The sequence below is a fragment of the Ranitomeya variabilis genome, chromosome 2 (genome assembly GCF_051348905.1).
Source record: "Ranitomeya variabilis isolate aRanVar5 chromosome 2, aRanVar5.hap1, whole genome shotgun sequence".
In the NCBI taxonomy this organism is placed as follows: domain Eukaryota; kingdom Metazoa; phylum Chordata; class Amphibia; order Anura; family Dendrobatidae; genus Ranitomeya; species Ranitomeya variabilis.
The window spans coordinates 328962031-328977177 of NC_135233.1; the positions used below are offsets into that span (position 1 = coordinate 328962031).

At 41.2% G+C, this 15147-nt stretch overlaps 1 protein-coding gene across 4 annotated transcripts in view; it reads left to right on the top strand.

Moving 5' to 3' along the window:
* The window catches only part of ARHGEF6 (Rac/Cdc42 guanine nucleotide exchange factor 6), a 153030-nt gene that overhangs the window by 87833 nt on the left and 50050 nt on the right, over window positions 1–15147 (top strand). For all 4 annotated transcript variants that reach the window (XM_077285275.1, XM_077285277.1, XM_077285279.1 and 1 more), the window contains exon 11: window positions 5288–5347. In XM_077285275.1, the coding sequence (XP_077141390.1) occupies window positions 5288–5347 (60 nt within the window). The remainder of the gene's footprint in view (window positions 1–5287; window positions 5348–15147) is intronic.

Here is a 15147-nt window from a genome sequence, read left to right on the forward strand (position 1 = left end):
GGCCGGTTCTGGATCCGAGGGGCCGACGTACGGTGAGTATATAACAATTTTTTATTATTTTTAACATCAATAGTTAAAAGTTGGTCACACAGGGTTAATAGCAGCGGTAACGGAGTGCGTTACCTGCGGCATAACGCGGTCCATTACCGCTGCAATTAACCCTGTGTGAGCGCTGACTGGAGGGGATTATGGAGCGGGCACTGACTGCGGGGAGGATGGAGCGGCCATTTTGCCGCCGGACTGTGCCCGTCGCTGATTGGTCGTGGCCGTTTTGCCGCGACCTATCAGCAACTTGGATTTCCATGACAGACAGAGGCCGCGACCAATGAATATCCATGACAGACAGAAAGACGGAAGTGAGCCTTAGACAATTATATAGTAGATCTTGTTTGAGGGATTTTTAGCCATTCTTCCTTCGAAAATTCTTCCAATTCTGTGAGATTCCTAGGTCGTCTTGCATGCACTGCTCTTTTGAGGTCTAGCCACAGATTTTCAATTATGCTCAGATTAAGGGACTATGAGGGCCGTCTATTGTGAATTTTGACATGTGTTTAGGATAATTATCCATTTGTGGAAGCCATCCTCTTTTCAACTTCATCTTCAGCTTTTTTACAGATGGTGTTATATTTTGATCAAAAACTTGTGGCAATTTCATTGAATCCATTCTTCCCTCTACCCGTGTTCTTTTCCTGAAATTCTGTGCCCTTTTTTTTTCTCTCCATGTGTACCTTTGATCATTGTGGCCAAAGAGCCCTATTTTAACCTCATCGGTCCACATTTTTCAAAATGCATCAGGCTTCTTTAGATGTTCTTTTGCATACTTCTGGTGCTAAATTTTATGTTGAGGATACAGGAGAGGTTTTCTTTTGATGACTTTCATAAAGGCCAGACTTGTGCAGGTGTCTCTGAACAGTAGAAGAATGTACCACAACTCCAGTGCCTGCTAAATCTGTCTGAAGGTCTTTTGCAGTTAAGCGATGGTTTTGGTTTGCCTCTCTAGCAATCCTATGAGCAGCTTTCACTTAAATTTTTCTTGTCCAGATCCTATCTTGACCTCCACTGTTCCTGTTAACTGCCATTTCTTAATTACATTTCAAACTGAGGAAAGGGCAACTTGAAAACGCTTTGCTTTCCTCTTATAGCCTTCTCCTGCTTTGTGTGCCTCCACCATTTTCATTTTCGGATTGCTAGGCAGCTGCTTAGAAGAACCCATGGCTGCTGTTTTTTGGCACAAGGTTAGAAGAGGCTGGGTTTTTATAAAGCTGGGAAATCTGCATCACCTGGCCTTTCCTAAGGATGATAGTGAGCAAGCCATAACCCTAACAGGCTAATTAAGGTCTGAAACCTTGGTCAAAGTTATATGTGCACACAAATCTCCAAGAGCGCCAAAAGATTAGCACCAGCTCTTTCCTTTTTTATAATTTTTAAAATGTAAACCTGGAAAATGTCATTTTTTTTTTTTGTTAAAATACAAAGGAAATGTGTTATCATTAACTTTAGGCCTTTTAGAGATCATTTCATCTTAAATTTGCTTAAAGGAGTTGTCCACTACTAGGACAACCCCTTCTTAAACTAAATGTTCAGCCTTGATGTAATACTAAAGCCTATACTCGCCTCCCATGCCGGTGCCGCTACCGCGGTGTTAGCATTTGCTCTCCCCGGGGCTGTGATGCGTTGTTTTGACACGTGACGCCGGTGCCCAATCAGCGCTGGTGTCACGGTCTCAGCCTTCATACGAACTGAACAAGATGAGGAAGCCAGGGATCACCTGTAGCCTGGACTTCCTCTTCATGTTCAGTTTGTCCCAAGGCTGTGACAGTGACACCAGCGCTGAATGGACGCCGGGCATCACGTGTCATTCTACTGTATCTATCTGTCTGTCTGTGTCTGTCTGTCTACCTATTTATCTATCTACCTATCTATCTTAGTATAAACATTGTTCTCAGAGCCCCCTAAGCAATACTGATACACTGTTATGTTCAGGCCAGTACCTCAGGGGTGGGGCTTGACGCATGGATTTACAGAACACCAAACAGAGAGCTTGTGCCGTGCTCCTCCCACTCATGCCCTGCACTTATCATTCCATCATACTTCAGTTTTTACTGGAGTATTCCTTTAAATTCCACCATATGTAGTTTTGAGACCATAAATCTGAAGCAACCAGTCAGTCTCAAATATCTAAAAACTGGATTAATCATGTGCTAGATGCAAACAGGAGAGAAATCAGTTTGGCATCAGTCCGATTATGCAATTCCCAACCTCTGTCTACATTATTAATCAGATTTTTTAAAAAATGTGCTATAATGGAGAGCCTGCATCTTGGGTATATAATATCTGTAAATACTGTATATATGACTGGTTACAGAGTGCTATGATCCTAGTTAAATATATATGGAGAACTCCGCTCTTGTCCTTGTATTATTTAGATAGAGTAGATGTTCCCACGCTTACTAGAATAGGGTAAGGAATTTCCGGCTTTACTGAATAATATGTTAGAGATTGCCGATGGGCATGAAGAAGCTGTGACAAACGGACATATCCCGGGAAGGCATTCAGAATCTCATTTATTGCCTTAAAACAGAAAAGACTGTGAAACTGGGATATATACAAATATAGGGTGGCAAGCAGCTCTGCATGGAAACAGCTCGGTCTTCAGTCAGCAGGAAGATGTGCAGAATATTTCTACATAAACGGCCTTATTTACATATGAATAATGTACATATTTCCCAACATCACTGCAATTTCTCTGTGTAAATTCAGAAACCGTATAAACAAAACTAAAAAGACTGTACTGATTTTCCACAGCACCCAGCAATCTGTTCTGTTTTGATGTCTTAGTCCCAATGCATGAAAGCGTACATTATAATTTTCACACTGTGGATATATAAAATGCACAGAGCAGAAATTGTATATGCTAATCTATATCCGTCACCCGCTTGATTGAATAAATAGACCAGAATCCCTGATAGAATTTTTTGCTATATCTTTATGGTGAATTATGGTTGTATTATGGTGCAATCTTGGTGGAGAAATGTTGATAATATTTTGTATTTTAGGGTCAGGATGAGCTTAATGGTTACTGTCATTTCAACAAATTGAATACATCGACAACACAGGCCTTTATAATAAACTTTGTCATATATTCAAATAATTCTGCTTCTTTCTTCACTTATGAGCCTCTTCTTCCTCTTTCACTGCCTTTTGAACTCACCAATTTACCATCCACTCTATAACAATAAAAGAGCTGACATCCATCTTGGTTAAAATAAGATGGTCTGTCAACTCAATGAGGTTTCAGGTATTGAAATCTGGAGACACAGACAGACTGCAAGGCTTCATTTTCTACAAATTTATTTGACATCATTGCAAGATTCACAGCAACACAGCTCAGTAATGCTGTAAATTATCTTTTATGCCACGCAAGGGGTGGAGGTGTTTATAGCTGACTTTATACTGGCTTATTGGGTTCAGTGTGTAAACCATATGAGAACTGTACTTCCAATAAGCTTTGCATAAATCAATAGTGAAAGTGATTGAGAAACTTTGTGATAAATCTAATTATAGAGCTATGCCTCTTTTACCACTGATAAGCCACTTCTTCCCTTCCTCCTCCTCCAGGATCTCCTTTTCTTTATGTATACTGTGTGTGGGAGACATCATAACAGCTGGTCTTCACCCACTAGCTTAGAGAAAACTGAGAGCTTATTCTAAAGATGACTGGAACATTTACGACTCCCCCTTCCCTAGTTCTGGCTTTGAGTTTCCAGATGTAATCTAACCTGGAGAGATTGGGCAAAATGCACCAAATTGCTTCTATAGAAAACTGTAGTGCAGTATTGCAAGCAATGATTTTTACATATCGCTATCTAAGCCGCTGTGTATACCATGAAAATCATATCTTCCACCCAGCTGCAAAACAAAAAAACTGTGAGTGATTGGGTTTAATATTGTGAAATTATAAGGGGATTGGTTCTGCTGTACAGAGAGCAATAGTATGTTTTCATTGTCAATCTGAAATGAAAACTGAATACATTTGCAAATAGGCAAGATTAAGCATTTTCTCCTTTTCATGTCGCAGCTTCAATTCAGGCCAATGTGTTTCCATAGTAACAGACAACAATCGGTCCTGCGTAGTCTGATCTTGCAGTACATACTTCCTGCCATCTGCCCTCCGCTTCCTACTGTACCTAAATAGATTTGCTAGTTTAGTAAGCAGTAGGGGAGAGATAGAAAAGGTATTACTCTAGGATCAGACTACACAAGGTTTATTTGTAGTCTGTAGCCATGGCGATGCATGGGTCTGCATATGAGCTGCAGACACTAATTGCTAGGAAACTTTGAATCAAAGATATTTGCAGAATTTAATATTTAATTTGAATCAACTGGACCAATAAAAATTAACATCTGCCTTTCTCTGCCAAAGTCTTATGTAATACATGTATGATACGTATATTTCTTTATGGGCCCAGTGGGGAGTACACAGTATGTTCTTTCTGATTATTTTATTGGGGAGTTTTTTTGTTTTTTTTTATTAAAGTGAGCAATGAATAGTTGCATTTCTCACCACCCACACCTCTTCAGACTATTTTCCAATTACATAAATTAGATAATTACTGGCGTTTAGATTGCAGACATTTTTGATCACTTCAGTTCTGGTTTATATGTGCAGGTGATTGCATGTAGGCATAGAGATAAGTGGCATGTCTGAAATCTGCACAGTCTGAACTTATATTTTTAGGAGGTGCTGTACGCTTCGGCCAATGTTTGGATCAGATGTTTATCTACCAACCATTTTTTTTCCCTGCATTGTTTTCATGTTTCGTCTCGATCGAAAATGTAAATGACGTTGCCTATGATTATAAAGCACGTTGTGACGTTTTCACCAGTTGTCTATTGCTTAGAAGATATATTCGTGTGGTCGTGAATGATTTTCTAAATATTTCAGGTTTTACTTGTATTTGGTAAAAATAAAAAGTTCTAGAAAATGTCCCATAAATAACTTTTTGGGAAAACTGGCACACTGTTACCGCGCGGTACACACAGGAAAATCCGCAGCATTCAGGACATTTGAGGCCCGTAAAAAATGCAGAATACCCTGCTTTTCTGCTGCATTGTATGGGATTTTTAAACATCTGGACAAAATACAAAAAATCCGTTATGTATAAAATTTCCGCTATTTTACCTAGTTTGTGCCAATATGCGGGTAGGGGTTTCTATGTTGCATTACGCTTTATCTTGTCCTCTTCAATAGGAAAAACTAAGCAATGATTCTTTCTTCTTCTTCTAGGAAGCACATCCTGATCATAAAGATGTTCTGCGAGTCACCGCATCATTCAAGACTCTTGTGGTAAGATACGTTTGTTATCAGAAGCCGCACAGATGTAACGTGTAGTGATCAGCTTCTGAGCAGAGTGAATCACGGCTGACATTCTCCACTGATGTAGGGTGGAACGGAGCTGGATGCTGACTGCCATTGTGTGGGGATGTCTGACGAAGACAAAAAGTCCCAGGCTCCTTCCAGGCGTAAATCTGCACTTTGCACTTATTCACTGTACATCCCCCCAGCTGTTTCCTTAGACCGAGCAGCTGCTCATTGTCACCAGTGACTCTGAGCACTCCATTGAAAAAACATAGACTGGCAATGGCCCAATATGTGTGTGTAATATACACTCACCGGCCACTTTATTAGGTACACCATGCTAGTAACGGGTTGGACCCCCTTTTGCCTTCAGAACTGCCTCAATTCTTCGTGGCATAGATTCAACAAGGTGCTGGAAGCATTCCTCAGAGATTTTGGTCCATATTGACATGATGGCATCACACAGTTGCCGCAGATTTGTCGGCTGCACATCCCAAAGATGCTCCATACAAGGCAGGATGGATCCATGCTTTCATGTTGTTTACGCCAAATTCTGACCCTACCATCCGAATGTCGCAGCAGAAATCGAGACTCATCAGACCAAGCAACGTTTTTCCAATCTTCTACTGTCCAATTTCGATGAGCTTGTACAAATTGTAGCCTCAGTTTCCTGTTCTTAGCTGAAAGGAGTGGTACCCGGTGTGGTCTTCTGCTGCTGTAGCCCATCTGCCTCAAAGTTCGACGCACTGTGCGTTCAGAGATGCTCTTAGGCCTACCTTGGTTGTAACGGGTGGCGATTTGAGTCACTGTTGCCTTTCTATCAGCTCGAACCAGTCTGCCCATTCTCCTCTGACCTCTGGCATCAACAAGGCATTTCCGCCCACAGAACTGCCGCTCACTGGATTTTTTTTCTTTTTCGGGCCATTCTCTGTAAACCCTAGAGATGGTTGTGCGTGAAAATCCCAGTAGATGAGCAGTTTCTGAAATACTCAGACCAGCCCTTCTGGCACCAACAACCATGCCACGTTCAAAGGCACTCAAATCACCTTTCTTCCCCATACTGATGCTCGGTTTGAACTGCAGGAGATTGTCTTGACCATGTCTACATGCCTAAATGCACTGAGTTGCCGCCATGTGATTGGCTGATTAGAAATTAAGTGTTAACAAGAAGTTGGACAGGTGTACCTAACAAAGTGGCCGGTGAGTGTATGTATATATATATATATATATATATATATATATATATATATATATATATAATTTATTTTATTTTTTTTGTCTGCAAAGGCTACGTTCACATTTGCGTTGTACGGCGCAGCGTCGGCGACGCAACGCACAACGCATGCAAAATGCATGCACAACGCAGCATTTTGTGACACATGCGTTCATTTTTTGCATGATTTTTGGCGCAGAAAAAAACTGCATCATGCAGCGTTCTCTGCGCCCTGACAGTTGCGCCAAAATGATGCATGCGTCACAAAACGCAAGACAACGCATGTCCATGCGCCCCCCCCCCATGTTAAATATAGGGGCGCATGACGCATGCGTCACCGTGGCTGCGCCCGACGCTGCACCGCACAACGCTAATGTGAACGTAGCCAAAGCTGATGTTGTTATTGATATCATTTTGGGGTAGATACGATGTTTTAATCACCCGTTATTGTATTTTAATGTTGCGGCGACAAAAGAAACATAATTTTGGCAGTTTGATGTTTTTTTTTCCTCATTACGCTGTTTACCAAATGGATTAATTGTTTTTATATTTTGATCGGGCTATTGTAAATCCAGTGATACCAAATATGTGTATTTTTTATAGTCATTGTTTTATATTGAATGGGGAAAATGGAGGGTGATTTGAACTTTTATATTTTTTTTTAAACATTTTTTTTTCTACTTTTTACTTAGTTCAATAGTCCCCTTAGGAGAGTTGAAGCTGTGATTGTCTGATCGCCTGTGCTACACAGAGGAGGGCTACAGCCCTGCTATGTGCAGCAGAAATCATGGTCTCCTATGAACGCCGGCCACCGGGCAGCGCTCATAGCAGATCAGCAATGACAAGCGTGGGGGTCTTCAGCTGCTGCATACATTGTCTCGTGGCCGCTGCCAGGTACTGCACTTTATCTCCCATTGAAGTGAATTTGGCCGCTGCTGAGTAATTATATTTCATTTTGTTTTGGGGTGAATGAGATATAAAGCTCGGTCACTAAGCAATATACCAACCAGGCTGCTGTGTCCTACACTGTACTTCGTTTTGCTCCAGCCATTGCAGGTGCAGTTTTAGCTGATCGTTGGGGTGCCAGATGTCGGACCCCCACCAATCTCATATTGATCCTATCCAAGGATAGGTCACCAATACTTCTGCTATGGACAGCCCTGTAATGGAGCATTGTCTCGCTGCACACAAACTCATTGTGTCTCCATAATATAGGGCTACTGTAAAAATGCTTCTTACTAAAAGCTTATTGAGGAACAGAATGTCAGTCCAGGAGGAAAAGAAGTCACTTTTATGTAGTAACATTTATTGGAAGGAGGAGGTTTTGAAGTCGTAAACACTTTTTATCCTTTTATTATTGTCTCAAAAGAGATAAAGCGTTCCTGGGTACAGTGGAGAAGACTAATGTTGCTGTCCTGGATGTTTCCTGTCTGTTATAGTCTTGCTAACTAAAGGAGCGATTTCCCATCCTAAGAAAGAATAAAAACCCAATGATACCTTCAGGACGGATTAGTTTCATACATATATGGTACCCAATGGAGCATTGTACAGTGGTGCACGAAATCCATGTGGCTCCTAAATAAAAATCTGCCCAGGGCTCTGTAGTATGAAAACGTACAGATCCTCGTGTGAAGCGACACAGCGCTCCGTTTACCACTGGACAGCGTTCGTGCTGAGTACATAAGTCCTCAGGCTTGTCAAACACAGGAGAAATTCACTGCACTAAATCCTGGTGGTACCTCCAGGATAGCTACAGGGAATATTACATTCTCCCTCACCCCGCGCTGATATTCTCCAATTACTCCTGAAAAATCTTGGAATTATGGACTGACCCTATTGATCTAGATAATTTTCGTGTCCAAGTGCGTTCAGTGTGACAGGACGTTTCTCAGACATCCATCAATAGCCTCATTAATAGCAGCCAAGCATATAAGTGCGTGTTTTTCTGTGTGTGGCGCTCATACACGATACTGAATAAATCGAGATGTTTTGAAAATTTAGTTTCCATTTTTTCATGATTCGCATGTCATTATCATGTCTACCCATACTGTGATTTCCATAACACATGATTTTTCCTTCTTGGTGTTGCATTTTTAGTGTATTAAAGTACACAAAATAAAAACTCGTGGACACTGATGATTCAATTGTAAAATATTTTTCGATCATTTTGAAGCCATATTGCAACTACTCTCCATGGCAAACATATACACAGGTCTGAAATATTCACCAGAACTCACCCTATGAAAAGTCAATGAATAACATGTGACTTGTGTCAGAGTGGATTAAACATGGACACGTACACTTGGACACTTGGCAAGGAGTCGTGCCCTTGAAACGTCCAGCTGTTGTTGTTCCATGTTATAGAGAGAATTTGTGATATGGATTTGAAATGAAAAGAAAAAATATTTCACAATTGAATCAGCAGTGTCCGTGAATGTTTTTAATTTAGTGGATTGGAGCTGGGTTTGAAGATTCCTAGTAGACGTGATGACTAAATACCACAGCCTGAACTAAGTTTCGATTATATGTTTGTATGACTGTGTTAAAGGGAATCCGTCAGCAGGCTTTTGCCATGTAACCTGAAAGCAGCTTGATGTATGAGAGATGTTCAATTTATCTACCTTAATATGAAAACAAAATTATCTGAGAAATTGGAACTTCCTGCTTTTCAATGTAATCCCTCTTGACATCAACACACTTATTTCACTTGGCCTCCAGTGATCGGATGCCCTCAGAATAACAGGAGACTTCTTGCTGCTGCAAGAACCCCGTTACTGCCTCTTTGACTGCATTATCATCAGGAACTTGTTACCCACACAGAAATGTCTTTGGGTTCTGAAATAGAATGTAAGCACTTGGAGCCGGGTCTGGACTGTAGGAGGAATGGTTAAGCTCCATGAAACCGCATTCCCTGATAGCGGCTTGTGATTTGTGAACCAGCGCATTGTTATGAAGCAGAAACAACCTGCTGACAACTTCCCACAGCGTTTCTCTTTGATTGCCTCACGTAATGGCTTCATTGTTGAAGCATAGATGTCTCCAGTAATTGTTGTCTTGTGTGGCATGAATTCTAGTAGTAAAACTAGTAAAACTGTTGCCGTGATCTTCCCAGCTGACTGCTGGAATTTTCTTTTGGAGATGGTGACCCCTTGTGTTCCATTGCATGGTCTCTTATTTGGCTCAGGATCACGATGGTGGACCTATGTTTCATCACCCATAATAATTTGAGAATAGCAGTCTCCTGGATTTTCTCAAAGCATGTCTAAATTCTTTTGGCTAAATTGTTGGCGACATGTTTTTTGCTCAAGTGTTACCATTCATGGCACCCACCGAGAACTAACCTATGACATCATCAAGACATCATGAATGATATTAGAATCCATTATTAGCATTAACAGAGACTATGACCTGACAATCTTCCAAAATTTTGACCTCCACTTTACGGTATATTTCCTCTGAAGATGCTTTGACAAGTCGACCTGAATGGGGTTCATCTTAAATTGATTCCCTACCCCATTCAAACTGCTTAGCTGAAAACTTTACTTGGTAGTAGGATGGTGCATCATCACAATATACAGCAATTATCCCTACATGGATTTTTTAAGCTTCTTTTTTACTTTGTGAGAAATTGTATCGTGGAACAAAACTCAAAATATTTTCTTTCTTTGAAGAGCCTTTCTGTACTGCACTTGCCATCCTGTCAATTCAAGTGCTTTCATCAGATTGAACTTCTACTATGTCTGTTGTTTTTCTAGACATGTTTCAACATGCACAGAAAAATTCAGCTCTCCAACACTGGAGTATATAACTTATAGAACACTTCTTGTAGGAGCAGTGAGCCTGATTCCAGCGATGTAGCACTTACTGGACTACTTGATGCAATTTTGGTAGAATCTGTGTTTTTTCTGCTGTAGATCTAGCAGTTCTCTGAATGCTGAGCTGTGTATAACCCCACCCACACCACTGATTGGCTGCTTCTTGTGCACACTTTGTGTCATCAGAGTGACTAGAGACTCTGGGCGCCTACCCAATCCCTCGAACTAGAGGCGTCCTAGTCTATCCCTGTCCCCTGGACTGCTTCTGGAGATGGAGCTGCCAGGTTCATGTGCCTTGCTATGCTTTGCTTCTACAGTGTGGAAAAAAAGTATTTAGTCAGCCACCAATTGTGCAAGTTCTCCCACTTAAAAAGATGAGAGAGGCCTGTAATTGACATCATAGGTAGACCACAACTATGAGAGTCAAAATGAGAAACCAAATCCAGAAAATCACCTTGTCTGATTTGGCAAGACTAATTTTGCAATTTATGGTGGAAAATAAGTATTTGGTCACCTAAAAACATGAAAGATTTCTGGCTCTCACAGACCTTTAACTTCTTCTTTAAGAGGCTCCTCTGTCCTCTACTCATTACCTGTAGTAATGGCACCTGTTTGAACTTGTTATCAGTATAAAAGACACCTGTCCACAACCTCAAACAGTCACACTACAAACTCCACTATCGTGAAGACCAAAGAGCTGTTGAAGGACACCAGACACAAAATTGTAGCCCTGCACCAGGCTGGAAAGACTGAATCTGCAATAGGCAAGCAGCTTGGTGTGATGAAATCAACTGTGGGAGCAATAATAAGAAAATGGAAGACATACAAGACCACTGATAATTTCCCTCGATCTGGAGCTCCACGCAAGATCTCACCCCGTGGGGTCAAAATAATCACAAGAACGGTGAGCAAAAATTCCAGAACCACATGGGGGGACCTAGTGAATGACCTGCATAGAGCTGGGACCATCGTTACAAAGGCTACCATTAGTAACACACTACGCCGCCAGGGACTCAGATCCTGCAGTGCCAGACGTGTCCCCCTGCTTAAGCCAGTACATGTCCGGGCCCGTCTGAAGTGCGCTAGAGACCATTTGGATTATCCAGAAGAGTATTGGGAGAATGTGATATGGGCTGATGAAACCAAAGTAGAACTGTTTGGTAGAAACAAAACTTGTCGTGTTTGGAGGAGACAGAATGCTGAGTTGCATCCAAAGAACACCGTACCTGCTGTGAAGCATGGGGGTTGCAACATAATGCTTTGGGGCTGTTTCTCTGCAAAGGGACCAGGATGACTGATCCGTGTACATGAAAGAATGAATGGGGCCATGTATCATGAGATTTTGAGTGGAAACCTCCTTTCATCAGCAAGGGCATTGAAGATAAAATGTGGATGGGTCTTTCAGCATGATAATGATCCCAAGCACACTACCAGGGCAATGAAGGAGTTGCTTCGTAAGAAGCATATGAAGGTCCTGGAGTGGCCTAGCCAGTCCGTAGATCTCAACCCAATAGAAAACCTTTGGAGGGAGTTGAAAGTCCGTGTTGCCCAGCGACAGGCCCAAAATATCACTGCTCTAGAGGAGATCTGCATGGAGGAATGGGTCAACATACCACCAACGGTGTGTGCCAACCTTGTGAAGACTTACAGAAAAAGTTTGACCTCTTGTCCTTGCCAACAAAAGATATATAACAAAATATTGAGATGAACTTTTGTTAATGACCAAATACTTATTTTCCTCCATAATTTGCAAAATAAATCTTGCCAAATCAGACAAGGTGATTTTCTGGATTTGTTTTCTCATTTTTACTCTCATAGTTGTGGTCTACCTATGATATCAATTACAGGCCTCTCTCATCTTTTTAAGTGGGAGAACTTGCACAATTGGTGGCTGACGAAATACTTTTTTTCACCACTGTATATTAACACTTATCTGTGCCCTCCCCCATCCAGGTAGGTGTGAGGCCGAAGGGTATAGGATAACACTAACGAGACAAACAAGGGAAGATGGACAGGGATAAATGAAAATAACAATCACACAAAATGCATTCACCAAACAGAGTGGAACACTGGGGAGCAAATGGAAGGAGAAACCAAATAGAAGAGGATGAAGATGTATACACAAGCAAACTCAAAGCAGTTATCTCCTGAACAAATCTCCAAACACCTTCTCCAAACATGAACTTCACCTTCAGCTCTTAACCAGTAAGAACTATCACTAGCAATTCTTAAGTGCCAGTGATGAGCATATATAGCAGAGGGGAGTGGCCAACACTGAACAACTGAGACAATCCAGGTCAGAGAGCTCCAGGAGCTTCAACTGAATTGATTAATCCTTCCACTGTCATGAGATAAAAACCTGCAATAGTGAAGCAGTTCTAACCAGTGCAGGAGTGCGGCCCCTTTCTGTCGTGGTATCCCCGTGATACTGTGCATAGGCAGATGGCTGCCAATCATTGGTATGTTGGGGTTACACAAAGTAACCTGATTGCCTGGCAACACCTAGAACACCTAGTCCTGCAGTGATAACCTCCTGCTGATAAAACACTAATTGCATTAAAACTACAGCAAGTTGCTGGGCAAGTGATACATCACTGGAGTCATGCTCTCTGCCCCTACATCATGCTGCTCTCAGATTAAGGAGCAAAAACTATCTAACAGATTCCCTTTAACGTTGGTTTGTTTTTTATTACCAAGCAGTTCAGTAAGTGAAACATCGTTGGAATTAGGGTCTCTGCCTCTACATCATGCTACTCTCAGATTCCATAGCAAAAACCTGCTGACAGATTTACTTTAGTAAAAAAATGTCCTTGAAGTAGTCCATGTTCGTTAATAAATTATCCTATGCCTTATCAGGTGGTTGCAGGTATATAACCCTGTAGTATGTTCTTTGCTCTGATTTACTGATAAATAGAATGTACCATGTGCAGTATCATGTGCCATGGAAAGTGACTAATCCAGCATGGATGATGCACACTATACCACTTGTGCTGCAATAGCAAGTGTTCCCATGTATGTAAGGTGTGTAGGTGGAGTTTCCTTTCTTTCCTGTCGTACCCCGTGGTTGTTCTACGTATATACTTACTGAATTTAAAAATTAAAAATTCCTTCACGTACTGACAATTGGTCTTTAATGGAAAGACGCAACGTGTAAAATGAAATGCTTAACACATGGATTCTGTAGTTATGGAAATCTTACTTGTCTATGTAGCTCTTGTATGTAGTCAAATGTGAAAGTTATTTTGAGAGCAATTATATGTAGTTGGTTTACAGCTCTTACCATTGCATCAGGAAGTTGCTTCCTGTTTAAAAAATAAATAAAAAATCATAAGAAAAAGTATAAAAATAGAGTTGACATGTTAGTGTTTGATATCAGTATTGTAAGCCAAACCCAGGACTGGGTCAAAAATGCAGAAATGGTGCTCATGTTCTGTTTATACCCTTACTCTGATTGTTCCTCTCCTGATTTTGGCATCCAAATACTGATGTAAAATACTGACTAAATATTGATGGGTTAATGTAGTCTTAAAGAAGAAAAATGTCCAGCTCCACCGAATCAGTGAAGATAAAATTTCTTTATTCACAAACTTGTAACATAGAGGGTACAAACTTCAGCACAAACCATGTGGGTTTGAATCTCAACGCGTTTCTGGAGACTAAACTAATTAAGGTAGCTTAGTCTCTAGAAACGCGTTGAGATTCACACCCACATGGTTTGTGCTGATTTTGTACCCTCTATGTTACAAGTTTGTGAAAAAATAAATTTTATCTTCACAGATTTGGTGGAGCTGGACGTTTTTCTTCTTTTGGACTTTACTAGTGATGAGTGAATATACTCGTTACTCGAGATTTCCCGAGCACGCTCGGGGGTCCTCCGAGTATTTTTTAGTGCTCAGAGATTTAGTTTTCCTCACCTCAGCTGAATGATTTACATCTGATAGCCAGCTTGATTACATGTGGGGATTCCCTAGCAACCAGGCAACCCCCACCAGGGGTGGATTAAGGGTAGCCAGGGCCCCGGACTGTTCAGACACTGTGGGCCCCCCGGTCATGTGACGGGGTCATGTGATGGGGTCATGTGACGGGGTCATCATATACCTGAACCAGATTATTCCAGAAAAATAGTTGCTGTGTGAAACTATAACCTGTCAAACATCCATTGATCTAGTCAATTTACCCTTCAGTTAGGAAGAAAAAAAAAAAACACAATACTATCACCATAAGTGCCAGTATTCACAGGAGATCTGTACTTAGTATGCAGTGTCTGTGTAGAGGTAATACAGTAATCACTGGTGACATTGTACACAGGAGCTCTGTATATAGTATACAGTGTATAGTGTCAGTGTATAGGTAACACTGACTCACCAGTGACATCTCTAGGTGAAGTCCTTCATCTTTCATCCAGCACAGACCGCCATCACTTCAACCAGCCAGGACTCATCTCTGCAGGAAATAACACAGTTATCTCGAGCTCTGCTTGCAGAACACATTACTTAATTTTTCCCAACTTCTACATTACACCACATGAAGAAAAAGAGGCAACATAGTGTCACTCTACACAGTAACAGGACCACCCCCCCATTTAAAACAGTGTCCTCAAAAAATAAAATAAATACATCACTGCAGTAATAATATCCCTTAATTAGCCCCTATGGTAATAATAGTATCCCCCATCCTGGCCCCGTGTATCTCATTTCTGGCTCCAGCCATATGTTCTCCCATCCTGCCCTCATGAGTATCCTGTTGTGAATTTGGATTCT